The 23927-nt window shown below is 44.1% G+C and overlaps 1 protein-coding gene across 1 annotated transcript in view; it reads right to left on the reverse strand.

The window, feature by feature from the left end:
- Positions 1-1285: 1285 nt before the first annotated feature.
- Positions 1286-23927, reverse strand: part of CMTM8 (CKLF like MARVEL transmembrane domain containing 8) — a 73337-nt gene continuing 50695 nt past the window's right edge. Inside the window, exons 3-5 of the mRNA XM_019727742.3 lie at positions 6677-6850; positions 3662-3778; positions 1286-1710 (exon numbers count right to left, since the gene is read on the reverse strand). Coding sequence (XP_019583301.1) covers positions 1627-1710; positions 3662-3778; positions 6677-6850 — 375 coding nt within the window. The 3' untranslated portion in view covers positions 1286-1626. The remainder of the gene's footprint in view (positions 1711-3661; positions 3779-6676; positions 6851-23927) is intronic.

Consider the following 23927-nt stretch of genomic DNA (forward strand, 5'->3'; position numbering starts at 1 on the left):
TGACTGTTTCCAGATACAGATCTCTGCAGGTTACATTTTTCTGCCTTTTATGGAGCCTTGATTGCAAATATAAAGTGCTTAACCCCACGGAGTACATGGAGATGAATGTACCTCTGTGAGTATGAGAGGAGTGATGGACAGAGAGACAGAGCACACAGACTGACTAGTTATGTCAGCTTTTCTTGCAGGATGAGCGAGGCAGAGGCCGTCCCGGTGATGAGTGGGAATCCAGCTGCCCCAATCATTTGCAGGTCTGTGTTGTGAAAGCTCAACCTTCACGGCCTGCTAAATGTTGGACACAGAGTGGCCTCCTGTGCCCCCAACACCCACCCACTCCCACACATCTGTACTCTACACCACCTCTCATGCTTGGTAACCCTCCCCCCTACCATTACCTCTTTGGACCCACAACCCAAGAACATTCTTTACTGTTTCTTTCAAAGATCTGGGGTGGGTGTTTAATTAGACACTGAAGAAATACCACCTCTCCTATATAGGGGTAAATAGAGCTTGGATAAGGAATTAGAATCAGATAACTAGGAAGACCCACACAAACAAAAAAACAAAACAAAGAAACAACACTTAACCAGAAGAGCAGAGGCCACAGGTCATGTCCTCTGAGTGCCTGGCTGAAACTCTTCACTCTCATCAACTATACCAACGTTTCTGTGGTTTTTTTTTGTTTTTCAAAGGAAGCTCATGTTGAAAAATCACCCAAGAAACACAACTGCTGCAGCAAGAACCGTCCTGTCTAAAAACACTTCCTCTAAGCGCACATCTGCCTTGCTGAGTGAGGTTCTTCCCACCATCTGATTATATCTAATAACGATGTTACAAAATATTAGGGCTAGAGATTTGAGAATTTCGGTGGGGTATTTTCCACAAAATATGGTACACATGTCACTGGTCAGCAAGATGATTTTAAGGTACATGCAAGCATTTATCCTTTTAATGGTTACGCACTGATTTTAGTCTGTATTAAAAAAAATACCACCAGCACATCAGTCCCTGGATGTAAAAGCACCATTTAGGGCGAGTTCATTTCCAAGCTCCAAGGCCCATGTCTCATTAGATGCTCTCCGGGCCAAGTGGTTAGTATGTGAGAATCATGAACAGAGACTTGGGGAGATGCGTCTCTCCTACCGCCCTGGCCTGGTGGCCGTGGACAGGTTTCTTCTGGGAATATTGGACCTGGGCAGCCCCGTGAGAATGAAGACTTCCCCACAGCATCCAGCCTTGGCCTTCAGCCAAGGGTCTCCTTTCTCAAATCAGATTCTACATTACCCAGGATTTTGAAACATTTAATCAAAAAACAAAAAGTGGCATTTCAAATGTTAGATTTACAAACTTGACATTCTTAATATTAGCAATTTATCTATTTATACATTATCTAAGAAAATAAAGTCTATGAAGACATCAACCAGATCTTTAAGAGCTCATTATAAGCTACAGCACTTTGCAAATAAGTCTCCAGTTAAATTGTAACAAACCAGTGGGTGCAAAATTTAACTAAGTATATAAAAACATTAGTTAAATACAATTCTCTGGAAATATACATTATACCAACAGCTGTTTTTACAGTGAAATTCTTCCTTTTGTTCCCTTCTTAATTCTCAAAATGGCAAATCACTGGACAGTCCTGGATCTCCAAGCTATGAAACTGAAATATGTGTTTCCAGCGTAGCAGATGGTGACCAGGAAGGCAAAGAACTAGAGAAAACAAAGCATAATAGAAAGAGCGTTTAGGGCACATTCTAATTAGCAAAAGTTACCATTTTGCCTCCATTGAATCATGCACTCACAGTGTCCCGTGACTCCAAGCTTTCTCATCTAAAACTGCTTTACTGGTTCAATTACCTTCCTTCTGAAATGATTTCTGGCTATGCTGTTTTTGGAATATATCTGGAAAACCTGTAGTTTTGCTCAAATAACCCCAGGGTGCTCGCTTTGGGGTGAATATGATGGTGTGCATCTGAGAAAAGCACATGTATTTCTAATTTAGTACAGTAGTCGCCCCTCCTTAACTGCAGGGGATACATTCCAAGGTCCCCAGGGGATGTCTGAACCCGTGGATAGTACGAACCCTATATATAACCCGTGGATAGTACGAACCATATATATAGATACATATATATATATATATATATATATATATATATATACACACACACACACACACACACACACACACACATATATAGATACATATATATGTATATGGTTCGTAATATACATATACTATGTTTTTTCCTACATATACATACCTATGATAAAGTTTAGATACCTGTGATAAAGTTTATACATACCTATGATAAAGTTTAGTCTCTGTCTATAAATTAGACACAGAAAAAGCTTAACAATAATAATAATAAAATAGAACAATTGTAACAATATATGGTAATGAAAGTTCTGTGAATGCAGGCCCCCTCTCTCTGATAAGCTATCTGATAACCAAGAAGGGTACTGAGTGACTAATGGGTAGGAGCCTATACAGCGTGGAGACGCGGGGCAACGGGGTGACAGAGTCCTGGGCAGGACGGAGTGGGACGGTGCAAGATTTCATCACGATACTCAGAGGGGTGTGCCATTTAAAACTTGTGAATTGTTTATTTCTGGAATTTTCCATTTAACATTTTTGGACATGGGTTGACCGCAGGTAGCTGCAACTGCAGAAAGCAAAACCATGGGTAATGGGGGAACTACTGTATAGGCAATTTTAGACCAGGGCTGAACCTCAGATGGCCACAGGATCGGTTAACAGAGATGAGATGAGTGGGCAGCAGGAAGCGATGAGCCCATCTGGGGTGTGTGAATGGGGCGTGGGAGAATGTAGGCCCCTCTTATGGGCCAACCACCACCCAGTTCCAGCTCTTCTTGCTATGTGTTACCTTGAGCTCAGTGCTGCCAAAGCTTGTGAGTTTTAATCTCATGTGCACCCATGCACGCTACCTTTACATAGAGATTTTTGAAATATAAGTAAAGAATATAACAAAAACCCATGTATCATCAGCCAGCAGTAACATTATCATTTTGACATTCCTGTCTAACTGTCCCCCCCTCCACACACTTCTTTTGCAGATGGAATATTTTAAGGCCAATATCAGAGAAACTTTTACAATGAGTTTCTTTTTAATTAAAAAAGCAATACATGCTTATGGTTTAAAAATGCAAACACTACAGAAGCACATAAATTAAAAAGTAGAATCCTCTCATTCCACACTCATCCTTCAGTCGCAGTCCTGGAAGGAACCTCTGTTGGTGTGTATATTTTCTAAGCATTCTCAATGCATAAACAAACATTTCTACTTAAAAAAGCAAAACCAAAGAGAATCATAGTGTGCTCATTTTCTGCAACTGTCTCCCCACTCAAAGTGTGGGAGATAATTATTCTTAGAATGCCTCAAATATTTTCCTCTCTCAAATACTGATTTGGTTCCAGCCATCTGGCTTTCACTCAAGCAGAGTCCTTCAGCCTCTGCACTTCAGGTCATCAGGAGGCCTCTCCATTTATGATGCTTTCAAACCAGTAAGCTAATTGCCAACGTGTCACTACTACCGGTGATGCTATTTCCTGCAGAGACTCTGTCCTCCTCCTGATCCCCAGAGGGCCTCAGGGAGGGAGGAGGTCATGGGTGTGAGTGTGTGTGTAAGGCTCACTCACCGATGAGGCAGCCCAGCTGTTGAAGTTGTGGCCATCCCTCTCCGGGGAGACGGAAGATGCATCCACAATAGCGGCCGAGAGGTATAAGACGAAGGCACTGCCATTAAAGCACAGACCCTGGGGGAGACAGAGAGGTGGCATGTTCAGGAAGTGCAGGAAGGTCTGGGCCCCTCCAAACTTCAGAAGTAGCCAGAACTGCACCCCAGGCATGGTAAGGAGCCCATCTGGACACTTGGAAGACAGGGGACGAGGGCTGTGAGAAGGCAGCTCATCAGTGTCTTGGGGAGGGGAGGGTTTTACACCAGCTCATACTCAGACACCCAGACATCTTTCTTTCTCTCCCCAAGTCACCCAGGCTGCACACTGCCCCTTCGTCCCCTTCTCTCCCTCATTTTGCTCTTGATCCTTGTTTCATCCAGATTTCAGCCATGGTGACATATTGGCTAAGGACGGAAGACTGCAGAAGGAGCCACCAGTGAGATCCGCCTGCCTTAGCCCATGCAGCAGACGCAGCCCTTTAGCAGCCAACCCTGACGTAGAGCTGAGAGAGCTTCTCCCAAAGCTGCCCAGCCGATTTTCTAATCCCTCACTCGAGGCAGGGAGGGGCATTTCAGTGAGCTCCCCAAACCCCTGCAGGTTCTTAAAAATCAAAGGATCTTGTATGTATTAATAGAGCCCTCTGGGAACTAATCTCACCCGTGGCTTCACCTTATTTTTTCCTATTCTTAGAGAAAGGAGATATGTAAATCCAAGTAGGTATCTGGTTTTCAGTATTATTTAAACTCTAGGAAACCATACTTGATGTGCAAAGCTTAGTCCTAGCTGGACAAGGGTGAGGGGTGGGGTGGGGCAGACTCAATGCTTCATGCAGGTAGGAAGAATGGTGACTCTCACAGAGCAGCCCCTATGGTGTGACATCTATCCCTCAGTAATTCAGAGACACAGGCAGGTAGGCAGAAGGGGAGGAGGCAGTATCTTTTTCTTCTCAGGGAAAGAAAGGCACATAGAATTTTCCAGGTTCAGGCTCCAGCATTCTGATGGCTTGTGTATCCCTGTTACCACCTCTACACTTTGCTCATATTGTTCCTGAGTTATGGGAATTCGCTTTTAAGAGAAGGGTCAGTCCCAGGGTTCAGACCACACATGATGCTCATTTGCCATTAGAAACGTGTCCCCAGAAAGCCTTGGTTTTTCTGGATGACTCAGTATGCTTGTGGGGTTTTTGTTTGTTTTTGTTTTGGGGTCCAGAAACACATTGGTGCATATTTTAAAAATTTATGTTTGTTTGTTTTTAATTGCACTTTTTTTTTTTTTTTTTTTTTTTTTTTTAATGCAGGAACAGTTCAATGGAGTTATACCTCTGAGGAGTGGAAGACTTTAGTTTTCATTTTGTACCCTTTAACAGGTGGGGGTTAAATTTATTTTTCTTTAGTGAACTAGCCATGTATTTTACTTTTGAAACATTAAAATGCTTAAAAACACACACCAAAAACTCATGCGTGTTCATGGCAGCTAAACAAAATCCAGTTCAAACAGAACACTCTGGAGTACAAAGTCAGTATGTCTTTTTCCGTCTCAACCCCGTCCTCTGGGGCACAGGCAAACACTCACGTTTACACAAGTGGAGCCATATAGTTATGAGTGGGGGTTTTTCTCCACTTAGAAAGATACTAAGGGCATCTCATGTCAGTGCAAACAGACCGACCTTGCTTTTGTCGTGGCACTAACCCCTCACAGTCTAACTTTCCCCTAGTGACAGGCATTTTGATGTCCTTAGTGTTTCCAGGATTATAAATACTACTGTAATGAACATCTTTGAACATGTGTTTTGGGGCACCAGGCATGTTCAGTTTCCCTTACAAGGGATCAAGATGAATGAGAGAACGTTCAAAGAGAGCCCAGCCTGGGCAGAATGCCCTGGCACAAGTCCTGGGTCTTGCCCACCTAGCTGTGCAGGTGAAGGGGCCAGAGAGGAAATGGGGAGAAGACTTGCTGAATATATGATTTGTGAACTCCCTGAATAATGGCCCTGTCCCTTATTAAGTGTGGCCTGATCCATGTTTCTAAGGAAACGAGAAACTCCTATTTCCCCTGGAAAGTAGAGGGGCAAAGGGTGGTAGAGAGATAAGTAGGAGGTAGAGGCATTCTCTCTCCATATACCACCCCACTGGGGGCCCTGCGGGTTTATCTCATCCAGTCGGTTGAAGGTCTGAACAGAACAAAACGGCAGACGCTCCTGGGAGCCAGAGGAAACAGCTCCTGTCTGACTGCTTTGAGCTGGGACATCAATCTTTTTTCCTGCCTTTGAACTTGAAAGGAAATATTGGGTCTTCTTGGGTCTTGAGCCTTCCAGCTTTTGGACTAGAATTTACTTATATAATCAGCTCTCCTTTTCAGGCCTTGGGACTCAGACTGGAGCTACACACCATTGGCTCTCCTGGGTCTCCAGCTTGCTGGCTGTGGATCTTGGGACTTGTCAGCTTCCAGAGTCACATGCCCCAATTCCTTATAAGAAATCTCTTTATGTATATCCTATTGCTTTTTCTCCTCTAGCAAACCCTGACTAATACAGAATGAGGTACCAAGAGTGGGGTAGACATACTTTGGAACCAGGAGTGGAGTGCTGCTGTGATCAATACCAAAAACAATGGAATGGCTTTGGGATCAGATACAGAGTAGAGGTATATGAAACAAATATGGACACTAATGGCAATTCTGGGGAGGGGTCAGACGGAAATGAGGCATATATTATTGGAAACTGGAGAAAAGGTGATCCCTGTTATAAACCGACAAAGAGCTTGGTCAAGCTGTGTCCTAGTGTGCTGTGGAGGGTAGAACTTGCAAGCTGTGACGCTGGGTATTTAGCAGAGGAGATTTTAAAGCAAAGTGTTGAAAAAGCGGCTTGGTTCCCTCCTCCTGACTGCTTATCGTAAAATGCAAAATTGACCAGAGGAGGACTAAATTCCATCCTACCTCGCGGGCAATGGACAAGAAGAATGCCCCCGGCTTTCTTACCACCGTTGTCCAGGGGACCTGGGGAATCCTGGTGTAGGTCATTGTTATGTAGACGATGAGGAAGAAGACGGTGAGCACCCAGTAAAACACAGCTACAAACATGACCCAGCCAAAGGCAGGGACCCGGAAGTACTCAGTTCCAGCGATAAGCGTCCATACCAGCAGTCCCAGAACCTGTAAAATGGGAGAGGCAGTGGAAAAGGGAGGAGAAAGGAGAAAGGAAAGCAAAAGAAGGAAGTGAGGACAGAGAAAGAAAAATCATTAAGAGAGTGTCAATCACAAGTTTCATCCATATATACACATATACATAACTTATAAATATAATAGGGGCTGCAAACTCACATCCCTACACACACCAGGAAGGTAAAATAAATGAACATAGTAGGCTGGGCAGAGACCAGGGCTAACAAGAAAAGCTACGTCTGGTTTTAAGTGGCAGTCGCTGCTCAGCTCCAGTCCACTGGGGGCTGGTTTTGCTTTTTTTCCAGGAGAACACAGAAACTCAAGCTTCTACAATGACAATCTTGATTTTCTAAATATTAGCACTACCCAGAGTTGTAAAATATCACGAGAGGCAAAACAACACACATCTGTGGCTAGAATTTGCTACTGCAGGGCCACTCAAGGTGGTCCCTGGACTGATCTGCTCTCAGGGGATGAACCTCTGAGGACTCCCCACCTGCTACGGCTGCCCTCGTCACCGGTGGCCGATAAACCTGTGGCCTGAGACAGCTTTCAGAAAGGAGCATGAGCAAGGGCCTAGTCCTATGGCACTCAGCATTTTAACACCTCGTAAGCTGCACATTTATCCAGCAACAGTCATCAACTCTGTCACTGCTGACGAGCAAGACCACAGCCAAAGCCAAATCAATGTCACTGCTGACTAAAGGAAGACATCATCAAGGGAAAAGAAACTGATGTAAACCATAGGCATGATGAGTCCTGAAGAAAGGAAAGCCAGAGCAAAGTGTGCACCTCACATTCCAGACCTTTCTAGGACAAGGTGGACTTTATTCCTAAGCCAGGAAAAAGTTAGCATCTAAACCATATTCCCAGGAGACAGTATCCGGTGTCTGGGACAGGCTCTGGCTGCCAGTTCCAGCTTGCTGTGTGACTCCGAAGGCAAATTATTTCTTTTCTGTTTTAGCTTTCTTCACAGTATATGGAACAAAATACTACAGTAGTTTACATCACAAAGCTAGGAAGGTAGCTCTCACTCATTTGTTTAGCAACTGAGAGTACCTAAAATATGCCAGGCTTCCTGCTACCCAGGCCCTGAGAACAGAGAGGAGCACAAATTGAACAGACTCTGCTTGTACACAACTTAAAATCTGGAGGGGGGGGGGGGACATATTTGAATAAATTCAATAATGAAAAAAATGCTATAAAGGAAAATAAAGGATGTGATCAGGATCTATAACAGGGAGACATAACCTTGGTGGCAAGCATGGGAAGTGTCAGGGAAAGCCACGCTGAAGCATAACCCGAAGACAGAATAAGAGCTAGCGAGACCGGCGGGAAGACGACATTCAAGACAAAGGCCTGGAGGGAGGAAGAGCTTTTAGAACCCATAAGAAGGTGTAGTAAGTTAGGACATGAATGCAAAATATTAGAGAGGTTGGGGAGGGTCAGAACGTGGGCCCAGGATGCCGCAGGTTTCTGTACTTTATCCTAAGGGCAGTGGGAAGGTTTTGAGCAAGACGATGATAAGGTCGGGTGAGTTTTCGTAAGACCACACTGGCTTCTCGGCAAGAATGGACATGTGGAGAAATGGACACGTGGAGGGGACAGGTTCAGAGACTGTGGGGATCATACAAGAGGGAGAAGATGATACAGAGTTGCCTCTTTGTATCCAGCGTTCTGCCTCTGGGGATTCAACTAACCACAGAGCAAAAACATTTGAAAAGAAAATGTTACATTGTTGCTGATGTGTGTACTATGTAGTTAGGCCCTTGATGGTTGCGTCTGTACTGAACACCTACAGACTGTTTTTCCTTGTCATCATTCCCTAAGCAATACAGTATAACTATTTACATATCATTTACATTGTATTAGATATTATAAGTAATATAGAGATGATTTAAAGTATATAAGAGGATGTGCGTAAGTTATATACAAATACTATGCCATTTTATATAAGGGAATTGAGCACCCACAGATTTGGGTACCTGTGGAGGGTCGTGGTAGCAATCTCCCCCAGATACTAGGGGACAACTGTATTCAAGACCAATACAGTAGCAGTGAATATTGGGGAAGTGAGTGAATTCAAGACAAATTGCAGAAACAGACAGCACTTTAATAGATTAAACTGGATAAAGGAGAATGACTCCCAGATCTCTAGAAATATTTACAAAGTGGATTAGCAGGTCTTTTCCTCAATGGGAACAATGAAACGGGAAAGGGTTTAAGGGGCTGATCTGAACAACAGTTCATGAGCTCAGTTTTCAACCTGCCCAGGCTGAGGTAGCCAGAACCTCCAGAGAGAGATTAGAAGTGGACGCCGCGGGGAGAAGCGTTCAAACCCCTCCTTAAGACGACCTTCACCCTGACTGGGAAGATCATTAAGCCCTCAGACAGGTTTCCAAGAGACATTTTTTTTAATAAAGATTTTATTGGGGAAGGGGAACAGGACTTTATTGGGGAGCAGTGTGTACTTCCAGGACTTTTCCAAGTCAAGTTGTTGTCCTTTCAATCTTAGTTGTGGAGGGTGCAGCTCAGTTCCAGGTCCAGTTGCCGTTGTTAGTTGCAGGGGGCGCAGCCCACCATCCCTTGTGGGAGTTGAACCGGCAACCTTGTGGTTGAGAGCCTGCGCTGCAATCAACTGAGCCATTTGGCCATCCGGGAGCTGATTGGCAACTCATTGACTTCATTCTAGTTGCAGAGGGCACAGCTCGCTGGCCCATGTGGGAATCGAACCAGCAGCTCCATTGCCCAGAGCTCGTGCTCTAACCAACTGAGCCACCCATCTGCCCCTCCAAGGGACATTTTTAAACTGCTCACTGGGAGAAGCCCACCTCTCTGTCACAGTTTGGATGCCTGTGCTGGAGAGCAGGGGGCAGACTCTAAATGTTGCTGTTTCCCTTCTTTAGAATTGAAAGTTGACGTTCTTGTATCTGCTCATGTACGTGAATTCCAAAGAAATGCTTAATGGAGTGTGTTTCTGTGCTTACATCTGTGGCAACAGAGTTTATTGAACGTGAAGATACACAAAATGGACAGAATTCCAGAAAGTGCCAAGCCTCACATGCGTGGGGTTTTGAGGCCCGAATTCACTGTAACTGACAGGCAATCTCTATAGTATGTATATTTAACCTTCCATTGGATCCATAAGACATAATCTGACATGGTAGGGTCTGAAACAACATCCAGGCTTCTTGATTGAACCTGAAAGGGTCATCATGGCCCTTTGTCAGTGATCCGCACAGGAAACATAACCACTCATGAAGAGGCACTGCAAATGGGGTTAGGGTGACTCTCTAGGGGTGTGCAATGGTTTAAGTGTTTCCAGCACAAGCTCGTGTCCAGCTAAACAGGCTCAGCTAAAAGCTCTTGGCTCCAAATGTGGAAACGTTTTTCATTATTAAGGCAAGTGGGGTCCACTGTATAGAGATGCTTTGTCTAAGCATCTGATATGCCAGCAGTGGCCCCTTTAATCACACACCGGGACTATATTGTTCACTGAGCCATCTCTCAAAGAGCAGGAACACACGACCCACAACCTCACCAGCAAACACAGTGTAAAAAAAAAAAAAAATGCCGCTGTCAAGAAATGTTCTACCCAAGTGAATTTCCTAGGTAACTGAAATATATCTAGAAACAAACCCTTTGTCTCTCACTGTAACCGATACTGATGAAAATCACTCTACAAAAATGTTATTCATCTCCTGGTGTGTGTGTGTGTGTGTGTGTGTGTGTGTGTGTGTGTGTTTAAGACAAACTCTACATCTTTATTTGCTCAGACTACAAAAATACTATTTATTTTTTTTACTGATAAGCATTTTCTTACTCTAAAACCTTTTCTGAATGGGAAGGCTAAGACTTACAAAAAATTAGAAAATGACAGATGCAGGTAAAAAGAAACACAGAAGTATGTCATGCATATATAAAGTAAGCAAAGAAATGACAGTCCCATCCTCCAGTTGTAAGTTCTCGAGAGAAACCAGTATAAAAATTTTGTATCTCCCCTTCTTAACTTCTTTCCCTTGCGTTGCTAACCATCACTCGCACAGCCTTTTCTTTCTCTTTTAAAATATGGATCCATCTGCCCATTGTTTGCTTCTTTTAGTCAGTGATCATGCAGGACTTCTGTCCACACTATGTACGGATCTATGCCAAGTTTAACAGTTGCCCAGTTTCCCATGATTCATGTTCCTGGTTCCCTATTGAGAGAAATTTCAGTCTCCTTTATGTTGGTACAAAAATGCCCAGGGAACATTCTTATAATATGTATCTCTGCATACCTGAAATTCAGGATACATTCGTGAAATTTCCAGGATATTTTAAACTTTAGAGATTCTGCCCAATTACTCATCCACAACCTTGTACTAATATTTCCTCTCATCAGTGTAATCATGCTCTTCCCTTCCACCCTCACTAAATTCCCACATTTTAAATGATTAAAAACCTGATTTTAAAAAAGAGATCTCATGTCTTGCCTTTCACTGCTTTATTGAAATACAGCATGGAAAAAAAGGGCACAAATCCTAGCAGCTTGATGAATTTTCCCACATGGAACAAACCTGTGTAACCAGCAGCTGCAGCAAAACAACAACAACAACAAAAAAACAGGACGTGAGCAGCAGCTGGAAGCTCCTTCCCTGCTTCTGGCTACTGTCTCCCTCCTCCAGCGGCAACAGCTCCCCGGAGTTCTCTCACCCTAGATTAGTATTGCGTGATTTTGAACTTCCTATAAATGGGACCTATCGTACGTACTCTTCTGTTTGGTTTCTTTCCCCCCATTCTGTGAGATTCATCCACGACACTGAATGTCGTTCGTTCATCCTCCTAGCGACACAGCAATGCTTCTCACACAGGACTGAGCATCAGAACCCCCTGAAGGGCTTGTGAAAACCACTGATGGGTGGGCCTCAGCCCCTGAGTTTGTGATTCAGAAGGTCTGAGAAGGTGCAGATCTCACACGTTCCCAGGTGATGCCCATCCTGCTGCTCCAGGGGCCACACTTCAAGAACTAGTTACCAGTAAGTCTTCTTCTTGTTTCAGTCTGCACTTGCCTCTCAGTGCTGAGGATGGCAGAGCATCTTTTCAGATGCTTATTAGCCACGTCTAGTTTTTTCCTTATTTACTGATAAGTTTTAAAAAATCACTTTCTTAGTGATTTGTAGAAATCTTTCCATAAGAGGAATGCTAACGAACTACATATATGGCAATATTTTCCCCATCCAACTTTGCTTTTTAACTTCATAGAGTCTTTCATTATATGGAAGTTGAAATTTTTTACATAGTTACTGGATTGCTAATGGCTTAAGCCTTCTCCTATTCCAGTCTGCTTACAAAGATCTTCCTCACAACAAGATTAGAAAAATATTCTCCTACTTTTTAAAAAATAGTCTTGTACATATGTTTAGATCTTCAATCCAACCTGAAAACTGAGTTCTACATGTGGGATGAGAAAAGGCTAATTTTATTTTATTTTTTTCTAGAACATGGTCAATTGATCCATTGTCACTTATTGGTGACTTCTCAGATATCGGGTCAGTTCCTGGCATCTTTATTCCACTTGTCTGCGTCGGCTGCTGTGCCAGTGCCCACTGCTACAGCTTCAGCACGTATTTCAGGCTTCTGGGTAAAGATGTCAAATTGAACACATGGATCTAATTTTGTTCCTTCCCAAAAGCCTTCTAAAAGTATCACGAGAATGGGGTGAATAGGAAAGGAGACAAAAGGGATTCATTGTTTTGGAAGTTTGGAATACAAATGGATGAGGGATCACCGACTTAGCCACCGTGAGAAAGCTGAATTCTAACTAAGCTGGTTGACAGGGAAAGGGAAGAAGCAAACCAAGCCGGCTGCAAAGTCTGAAAAGACCCAGGTGCTTCTGGGGATTGGAGTGAAGTGGGGTGGCGGGGAGTCTAAAATCAGGAGGATTTGTTGAAAGCTATGTCCTTACCTTCTGCTGACTCCCCCACCTCTGTCATTAGTAAGAAAGTGTATTCTCTAGATCAGGATTCTTCAGCCCCAGCCCCGCTGACATTTGGGCCAATAACTCTTTGCTGTCCTGTGCACTGTGCCTCTGCCTACTAGACGCCAGCAGCAAGCCTCCCTGTCTCCCTCTTGATGAAAATCAAAAATGTCTCCAGAAATTGCCAAGTATCTCCTGGGAGGCAAAATCACCTCCAACTCTAAAGAAGGTAAAACAAAATAGAAGGTCTCGGATTGAGGGACACAGACGCAGATTTGAGTATCACACTAAAAACGAGAGGCTTCAATGACTATTCAATATGAAGACTTCCCCCCCTTCCAATCCCTAACCTTTCCCCTCTGCTGGGTGCTTAGAATACTGGCAGCCAGGCTGCCACTAGCACAAGAGAAAGGAAGTACAGATACTCACCTGAGGGATTCAAAGTTGATATTAAAAACTCAATAGAACACTTGAAACCTATTTAACTTTACTAACCATTGTCACCACCATAAACTTTAATTAAAAAAAACCCACAACCTCAATGGAAGTGTTACATCATAAAATTGAGAAAACCTTCTAGAAAAGACAGCAAAAAGACAAAAAGATGAAAGAACAGGGGAGCTAAGGTAGGAAAGTTACATGACAGGCTCAGGAGGTCACACACCTGATGAATAAGTTTCAACAGAGACTGGTGTTTCTCTCTCTCCCCACAAACACACAACATACACCAAGGAAAAAGGAAGAAGGAAGAAGGCAGTGTCTGCAATCCAAGGAAAGAAGGCCTCTCCACACACCAACCCTTCTAGTCTCCAGAACTGTGAGAAATAAATTCCTGTTGTTTAAGCCACCCAGTCTGGAGTATCTTGTTATGGCAGCCCAAGCTAAGACAGATGGTAACAGGAAGTTACTAGTCAGCATGTAAAATTGAACCAGAAGATGGCAGCACACACGTTATTTAGAACTACGAGTACTCATATAAGTAAAGCCAGAGTTGTCTCAAGTGGCTGTCTCTGGGGACAGAGACCTCTGGAGTACGGAGGTAGGGGGGTGAGAATTGCTGTTTGCTATAAGCCTTTTAGTTCTACTTTTGGCCCCACTACTGATCTCAGTTGATATCCTAGAATTTTCTGGCTAAGAGACCTGCAATAATGGTAGTTGTGCTGCTTTCCAATATTTATACCATTTGTTTCTCTTATATAATATTATTGCATGAACTAGAATCTCCACCACCATTTTCCAGAGCACAAGTGACAGGGGACATCCTTATTTTATTCTCCTTTATTGCCCACTTGGATGTTTTACATTTGTATGATGTCTGTTAGGGAGAGTTGATGAATACCCTTTATCGAGCTAAAGGTCCCTATTTGTTAGTGAACTACCAGGTTTCTTTTCCAGTTTCTTTCCTGAACAATAGGGTAATGAGCTCAGTCAAGTGCCTTTTCTGTATCTCCCGTTTACAATTAAGTACAGTAACATAACTACACCTTTTGATGACCCAGGATTATTACAAACATCAAATATTTCAATTACTGCCTGTGCTATAGAACGAGATTGCTTGTCCCTCCTCTGAATGGTAACAGTATCTGAGTTTTTCTATAAAGAAACTTTTGTAAACCGAACATCATCAATGGTCACGTCTTGAAGCTCTCAGCGCGCTGCTTCCAACAGCCCTCCTTTCTCCTTTGTGTGGACTCACCTACGAACCTCTTCTCTATTCTAGTATCCTACAGACTAAGGAAACAGAGGTCTTAGATTTTTAAAAATCCCACTGAAAGACACAATCAGTTTGTCTGTGAAGACTGTCCTGTGAAGTCAACTCTGTGAAGTCAAGTCTGCAGCCTGTGACAGCTGTTCTGTGACAGCTATTCTGTGACAGCTATTCTGCAGCTCAGAGGAATTACCTGATGGTGGAGAGCAAGGGTCTCATTTATCCAAATATCTACTGAGCATTTAAGAGCCGGGGGTTGAGTGGCACGGTTGGCGGGTCAGGAAAGGCTATATGGCTGTAGCACAGAGGCTGGCTGATGTATTTCTGAGTTGAACCTTGACTGGCATGAGAACCATGGCTGCATCCGTACTGAAGCCTTGAAAACAGACAGGTGACTTCTGACGATGAGCAAGTCTACCCTAGGAGCACTGTACCAGCTGTTGCCAGCTGGCTTTGCCCAGAGCAGCTGCGCTGTTCCAGATGTGAACTCAGCACACCGCTGAAATACCACACTGGGCTTTAAATCATGTACCATATTGATTCCTTGCAAGGAGTAGCACTGGGAATCAGCTATTGTAGATTTACTCTTATGTGCCCTGCAACGAGGGAACCAAACAGTATTAGTAGAAAAGCCTGGCTGCTCTTCTCCTGACATGTTTAATACAACACACATGGGGTTAACATTCATTCATTTGTTGATTGATTCATTAAAAAACCTCAATGGTGGTGCAATAATGGGGGGGAAACAGATATGGTCTCTACTGCTGGAGAAGGTATATCAGTGGATATTCCATTATAAACTGTGGTAAGTCCTATGGAAGGAAACTACGCTGATACAAGAATGTAGAGCACAAGGACCCAACCAAGTCTGGATTGTCACAGGAAGTTTTAAGATTTAAATAGGTGACTGGGAGGTAGCCAGACAAAATTTGTGTGGTGAAGGGGATACGAAGACTCTGAGACAGACACCCCATCTGGTGACCTGAGTCTTTTATGGTTAAATGGTTAAATGGTATAATGCAAAGCCTACTTGGCCTGCTAGAAAGATTCAGGCTTTGAATTCTTACTAGCTGTGTGACTATAACTTTAATTTATTTAACCAGTATTTATTGAGCACCTATTATGTGCCGAAGCCCCAGATAACAGTAATAACATAATATCTATTAGAGTAAATAACGTTTCACATGCCTTATCGCATGTAACTCCATAGCTGCCCTCTGAAATGACTTTGATCATGACCATTTTATAGGGAAACTGAGGCCCAGTGTGTTCAATAACAGTCCAAGCTTTTAACTATTGTGCTATACTGTATCATGTCATGCCTCAAAACATTGCACTTTCCTGTTCCTCAGTTTCTTCAGTTCAGGGATTTATATTTCCTAAAATCCACATGATGAGACAAAATGCTCTATAAATGACAATTTCTACTGTAATTAGTAACGGCAGAAATAGAGCGGTTTGGCAGACCACAAACCTGCCCTGAAGGAACAGCCCCGTGCAAAGCTGAACAGGCTGGTGTTAGAGATGGAGAAGCTGGTTCCTGCTGTTTCCTTGCTGTGTGGGGGATGTAGCATTACCTAGAAGGCCACCAACTAGCCCTCCTCCAGGTGCAAGTTTCTGGGCAGAAGCAGGTTCTGGTAAAATTAGTAGAGGCCTTGATGCAAACCCATTCCCAGTTCTGCCAACGAGAGTCCCAGTAGCTGCCCACTGATGTTGGGCCACCATGCAGTGCCCCTGTCAGGGTGGCATGAGGCTGATCATTACAAGGCCTTTTTATCTCTTGGGTTCTCACGTGACACCCTGGTTCATTTTCAATAGAGACAAACAGAAACAGAACAGGGATGGCAGCTAATCTGATTTGCTCTGATGGTTTAAACATCCAAGTCAGAGAGTGTGCTGCTTTTAATACAATGATTTCCAAGAAATCCTGAAAGAAAGTTGGTATATCCCAGAGGTTGACATAGGAGCCATCTCAGCTCAGCAAACACGCTGTGAGCACCTGCTACATGCCAGACGCAGTGCTGGGTGCTCAGCGTCCCATGGTGAGCAAAGCACGGAAGCCTTGCCCCTGAGGAATTTCCTATCTAGTGTGAGAGACAAACACAATTCAGTTTGTTCTTCTTCACCAGGGGGTTGACACCTATGGCCCAGGGCCATGTGCAGCCCATGCACACAGCCACGCACATTCATTTACAGACGAGGATTACCTAGGGCTGCTTTCATGCTACAACGCCAGAGTACGTGGCCTTTGCCTGCAAAGCCTAAAATATTTACTGTCTGGCCCTTTACAGAAAAAAATTTAGCCAATCCCGTGGACCATCACACATGCTCTCTGCACCAGGAAACACACACGCATCCATATATACACTTATATTTTTGTTTCCTGCACTGTTTCAAATAAACCAGATTACTAATACATCGAGCGAGGGAAGAGGATAGGACAAAAGTGTGTACCCCTTCCCTGCACCATCAAGGGACGACAACATCGTCCAGCTGACTGCTCCCTGTGCCTGCTGAGCATTTTCTTTCTAGAGTCCTGGGGGATCTTCAAGTCAGTCACCTCCACACCTCTTCCGGAGTAGCAGCTCTTCTGTTCGGCAACCACGGTGATCTTCTCCAGTTATCCACTAGAGGGCGGCCAAACACCGCTTATGAAACATTAAGTCTGTTCAATGGAGACAGATCGGACTTTTACCATCTGTCTGAGTGAGTTCCTACACTTAAAAGGACATGCCATAGAGGTGGCAGGACGTGGAAGAATAAACTCGGTTTGGTACCACTCATCCATTAGAACCAGACGTTGCCTGGAAACAGATCTGACAAGAAATGTAGTCGGCTGCCTGCGATAAGGATTCATTAACACAGAGACCTGAAAGGGCAAATTCAATCCACAAATTCAGGGCCTTCTCCACGTGCCCATGCCAATTTTTTACTGAAGTGCGTTTAATTCTCTATAAGAGGGACTATGAGGAATACCAACCAGGGCAGCCCAGAGGCTTCAGGCTCTGCTGCTTTCTCAATGAGGAACTCTGCCTCTTCCCAATCTGGGAAATGGGGAGAATGGGCTTAGAAGAGCAGTTCTCAAATGGGGGTGGGGCCAGCATCTGGAGGAGCATATCTAAATCCCCTGGGGGAATTCAATATACTTTGTCTTCTTCCCACTTTCACAGGTGCCGTAAGCTAGGTGTTTCACTCTGGCCCTCCCTGACCGACCTCAAGTACCATTGTAGGAGCCGAGCCATTGGCTGCACTGGAGAGAACAAAGCTTGAGGCTTACATGATGCTAATACTTTGCGACTTAACCTTGCTCTTGCTTAGGACTTTACTCTGACATTCTGCCATCAGTTAGACCTGTGCTGAGGCAATACCATAGGACCAATATTCCCAGCAGGCAATGGAATGGAAATGTGCATACTGGGCTGGTTTTAAACTATGTCTACAAATTCTTTGACATGCGTCTTGGATGTAGGCTCCTCTTCAATGTACTGACTTGGTGCTGATGAAGGGAGCGTAGCAGAAATAATGCTGTGACTTGGGAGGCTAGGTCATAAAAAAGATCCAGGTTCCCCCTTGCTTCTCAATCTCCGATCGTGTGCTCTGGGGAAGTTAGAGGTCATGCTGTGAAGACACCCAAGCAGTGTGGTGGGGGAGGCCCACGTGGAGAGGAACTGAGGCCTCCCACCAACTTCCCAGCCAGGGGCGTGACCCCCTTGGGCATGGATCCTCCAGCCCAAGTCAAGCCTTAAATGGCAGCAGCCCCAGATGACATCTGAGTGTCAGGAAAACTCCTGGGCCAGAACTGCTCGGCCAAGTGGATCTGGAATTCCTGACCAATAGAAACTGTGAGCGATAATAAATATTTACTGCTGTTTCAAGCTAACTTTGGGGGTAATTTGTTTCATAGTAATGGATGATTAATATACCAAGTTCCATCCAATTTGAGCTTGTATACAAAGGGCACTGGGGTAGGGAGAAAGGACAGAAGACCTAGGTTTGTCACGAACTGGCTGTGTGAGTGATGACAGGTAAGCAATGTCCCGCCAGGGTCTCCGTTTGTGCCTGCACAAGATGGATACAAAACCATCTAGGTTGCTGCAGGGTCTGAAGGCGTTTTGTGATCTGCAAAGATCTAGGTGAACGGTGGTGACTACTAGTCTCATGTCCTTGCCTCCCCCCCCCCCCAAGGCATATGATTTAATGCTTAGCGGAGCTGGAATCTTGGCAGTAAGAGTCTTTAGAGTCCTTAGCTAGTGAAAGAAAAGGGGAGTCTGTGCCTGTAATTAGAACCACTGGGCTCAGGGTGCTGCGGAACCATTAGAGCAGCAGTTGGCACACACTGTCTGTACAGAGCCAAATAGAAAATATTTTTGGCTTTGAGGGCCATATGGTCTCTGTCACAACTACTCAATTCTGCCACTGTAGCATGAAAGTGGCCACAGACAGTATGCAAATACACGGGAGTAACTGTGTTCCACTAAAACTGTATTTACAAAAACAGGTGGCAGGCTGGATTTGGCCGGAGGTCTATCATTTGCCAACCTCTGCCCTCGAGCCTTGCTTTTCCAAGTGTGTGGTCCCCAGGGATGCGGGATCGGCACCCCCAGGAGCCTGTTATAAATGCAGCCGCTCAGGCCCATTCAGCTCTGCTGAACCAGCCTCCCTGGGGCAAGGGGCCCTCGCACCGTGTTTTCTTTTTTCTTTCTTCACTTTGATTTATTTAAGTGTATTCTTCCAGGACTCATCAGCTCCAAGACAAGTAGTTGTTTCAGTCTAGTTGTGGAGGGCGCAGCTCACAGTGGCCCATGTGGGGATCAAACCAGCAACCCTGTTGTTAAGAGCTCACGCTCTAACCAACTGAGCTAACCAGCAGCCCCCTGCACCGTGCTTTCACAAGGTCCCTGCAGCTCAAGTTTGAGAAGCCCCACCTTCCTTCTCACTGGGAGTCCCGGGAGGCCCCACCCCCACCCCACCCCCTGTACTAGGGACTAAAGAGGTATCTCCGGCGACAATGACCTGATCCAACATCTTCTTAGGCCTCACAAAGAACACACATCATCTCAATATTCTCCATGAGTCAGTAAAAAACATTTGATTCATGGTCCTGGGTCACCAACAAGCAAAGCAGCAGCCAGTCGTAGCCAAATAGCTTAGTCTTCAAGAAAATAGAACAAATGGTGTGGTAGTGACACTCCAAGAATGAAGGGCCTGGATTCAGGGATAGCCCAAGGCTGCCTCTGGATGGAGCCCTTTGTGATCACATACCAACCTGGTTCCCGGCCCTACTTGCTTCTTTCAGCAAATTTATTTGAATACTGGTTTCCTTCCATTTTGGTGAAGGATAGGGGTGTAAATGGTAAAGAGGGGCAAGAAAAGGCATATCTTTTAAGGAACAAAAGACAGATGAAAGGCTTCTAGGAAAGAAGCAATAGGAAGAAGAATGAGAAAGGCACGGGAGCAGGCGAGAGTCACTATACAAGTGTCTTCCACTTTCGTGTGGGAGGGAGACACTTGATCCCATAATGACAACACCCGTTTTGCCTCGAAGCACCCCCGTTAGTGTTTGTCTAGGGTATTCCTTGTTATGTCACCCTCATCTCATTTAGTCACACACAACAGCCGTATGATGTAGACATCGCAACCACAATTTAGACGGGCAAACTGAGGCTCAGAGCAGTGAAAGGCCGTGTCCACAGCCCAATTCTACAAAGCTGGTGCAACCACAGCTCACAGCCACGTTGGAGGACGCCTATCTGCTACAGAACCTCCCAGCACTGCCCACAGGTCCAGCTATGCTTGAGCTCAAAGACCAATCTCACATGCACAAGCCTTGATTTGTGCCGATTCCACTTTATCACAGGTCGCCTGTGGGGACTGCTCACAAGTGGCGTTGCTTCTTTCTACCTGGGACAGCTCCACCTCCATCCTCCTACCTTTAGGTACCAGGAAGGGAGATTCAGACCAAAAGTTTCCGACCGTGGTAAACAGTGTAATATCAAAAGTCACACCGCCGCTCTTTAATGTCAATCTCAAAAGAACTAAAATAAAAATCAAACAAGGAGGATTATGAAATGCTTCCTTTCACCTAAGATGCTAAGTCCTTGCCCCACGGCTGCTGGAAGTGAAAAGCCAAACCCTCATGTGGAGAATCAGTCAACTCGAGGTGGGAGGTTTGCCAGCTCTCTGTCTGGGCTGCTGTTTCTGGAGTCTGTCCTTCCCTGGACATTTAACTGCCTCTGGGTGCAGGAAATAAGACTGCTTCATCTCAGGGTGAGAGTTCTGATCTCACAGCTTGCAGGTTTCCTTGTTTCCATGGCACTGAAAGGGGCCTGGCAGCCACGCTTGCCTCTTAAGAATCTACACTCCTTTGTTGCGTCCGTTCTTAATTCCGTGTTTCCTGGGTTATCAGGTCTTTGTTTCTAACAAAAGGAAATTTGGGAGGAAGGCATAAATCATAACTGTCAACCCAGGAAACACACGGGAACAGGCAACCTTGAACACATCTGTTCTAGCCCATTAGCCTTTGTCCCGATGGCATCAGCTGGACCAGGCTCGGTGGGGTCCAGTGGCCACGGTCAGTGAAGTCATGGCTGCAGATATGGAGAAATGTAGCCATCTGTCCCCTAGAAACAAGTTCAGGAATGTCAACCCTTGTATTAAGGTGAGCCTGACCGCTACATTTTCATGCAGACCTCCCCCGAGTAAGCTAGTCTGCTTTTTTCTGTTTTAATTTATTGGGGTGACAATTGTTAGCAGCCAGTCTGCTTCTGATGGGAGATGTACACCTCACTAAAGAGTCCTACCACTTACCAGCTATTGCACCTGACCTCAAAATACCAGATGGTCCTAGAATTAGTGATGTTGAGCATCTTTTCATATGCTTTCTGGCCATAGGTATGTCTTCTTTGGAGAAATGCCTACTCAAGTCCTTTGCCCGTTTCTAAACTGGACTTGGGTGGTGGTGTTGAGGTGCGGGAGTTCTTTACATACAGTCTGGATATTAACCTCTTATCAGATATTTGATTTGCAAATACTTTCTCCCATTCCGTCAGTTAGTTGCCCTTCCATGTTGATCGTTTCGTTTGCTGTATAAAAGTTTTAAAGTTTCACGTTGTCCCATTTGCCTATTTTGGCTTTTGTTGCCTTTGCTTTGAGTATCATATCCAAGAATTCATCGACAAATCCAATGTCATGAAACTTTCCCTCTATGCTTTCTCCTAGGAGAAAGACCTATAGTGGTCTTACATTGAGTTCTTTAATCCATTTTGAATTAGTTTTTGTATATGGTGTGAGGTAAGGGTTCAACTTCATCCTTTTGATATGTGGATATCCAATTTTCACAACACCATTTATGGAAAAGCCTATCCTTCCCAATCGTGTAGCCTTGGCACCTGTGAAGATCATTTGACCATTTATCTGAGGGTTTATTTCTAGACTCTGTATTCTGTTTCATTGGTCCTTATAATCAGGTAAGTTGCAGCATTCTGCATTCAGGATGTTACTGGAAACTACCGCTGATAGCCTCCTAACGAAGTCCTTTAGCTAAAAAAGGCCTATTTTGCCTTTACACTTAACTGATAATCACACTGGTATAGAGCAGGGGTGTCCAAACTTTTTTCAACGTTTTTCACCAAGGGCCATATGCGGTAAAAGACACAAATAGCCGGGCCACTCACTCGAGGTGAAGTACGTATTGCCTCAACTGGTTTATTTAAGTAAACTAAATATATTTTTGGAATTTGCTGTGGGCCAATAAAAAATGGATCGCGGGCCGCAGTTTGGACACCCCTGGTATAGAGTGTGACTGTATTCCCGCTTTTGTTTTTTTTTAAATAGCTTTGAGCTATAATTCACATACGATAGAATTCACTTAAAGTGTACAATCCAATGGATTTTAGTATATTCCCAGAGTTGCACAACTATCACCACAATCAATTTTAGAACATTTTCGTCATCCTAAAAAGATTCCTGTACCCATACCAGTCACTCCCCATTTCCCCTTAACCATACTCTGTCCCACCCCACCCACCAATCCTAGGCAACCATTAGTCTACAACCATTAGTTCTCCACAGATTTGCCTATTCTGCATTTTCATATCAATGGAATCATACAACACATGGTCTTTTGCGACTGGCTCCTTTCACTTAGCATGTTTTCAAGGTTCATCCATGGAAGCATGTATCAGTATTTCTGTTCCTTTTCATTCATGAATAATATTCGATTGTATGGATATTCCATTTATCCATTTATCAGCTCATGGACATGTGGGGCTGTTTCCCCTTTGTGGTTATTATGAATAATGCCATGAATATTTGTGTACACGTTGTATGTGGTGTTTTCAATTCCCTTGGGTCTATGCCGTGGAGTGGAATTACTGGGTCATATGGTAACTCTATTGAACCTTTTGAAGTAATGTAGGACTGTTTTCCAAAGTGGCCGCACCGTTTTACATTCCTACCAGTGATATGTGAGGGTTCTAATTTTTCCACATTATCTATTTGATTCTAGCCATCTTAGTAGGTGTGAAGTGTATCTCACTGTGGTTTTGATTTGCATTTCTCTAATGGCTACATATACTGAGCCTCTTTTCATGTGCATATTGGCCATTTGTATATCTTTGTTCAGATCCTTTGTCCATTTTTTAAATCGGGTAGTCTTTTTATTATTGAGTTATAAGAGTATGTCTTATTTCCAAACCTAACAATCATCAGTATTTTCCTTCTAATATATTTTAAAAATGCATTGACAGCTACGTTCTTAAATATAGGTAAGATCCCAACATTTTAAGAGTCTTTTTTTCTAAAAGATGCTATCAAGTTGCTATAAGTCAATTATTTTAAAAGCCTTAGACACATGCTATTCACAAGAGGATGCATAAAATCCTGTTTGGGAGAACAACGACCTTCTAATTTAGTTTCCATGTAAACTCAAGTTTTCCTGGATTGCGTTTATTTATAGCACATCTGTGTAAAACTCCGTCTTTTCATTCTTCCAGCAGCTGAATGAGGGTCACTAAGGTTACCGGACACCAGGACAACCAAACACACAAGCCTTGCACAAGGCCACTGCATACAATAAAGATGACACAGCTCTTGCCTTTGAAGAATGCTCAGTATGGCTAGGAAGATCAAACAAACAGAAAATAACACTACAGCACAGCCAACGATAAGGGCCAAGAAAGTGCAATCATTTCGAGAAATGCTGAGTTTCATTCAGGAGGAACAATAAATGACTCTGGATGTGTGTTTGTTGTGGGTTTTTTTTGGCTCAGCAGCTACCAGATGTGCAGTTGGGAGGACTCCCCCACCCAAGTCTTCTGACCAAACCCTCTGAATGTCCTCAATTCCTTGCTGTCAGCATCCCCGGGACACTTGGCAACTGCTGTGCTGGACCTCACTGCTTCCCT

This window comes from Rhinolophus sinicus, chromosome 5, assembly GCF_057876585.1.
Source record: "Rhinolophus sinicus isolate RSI-liver-muscle chromosome 5, RSI-T2T, whole genome shotgun sequence".
Classification (NCBI taxonomy): Eukaryota; Metazoa; Chordata; class Mammalia; order Chiroptera; family Rhinolophidae; genus Rhinolophus; species Rhinolophus sinicus.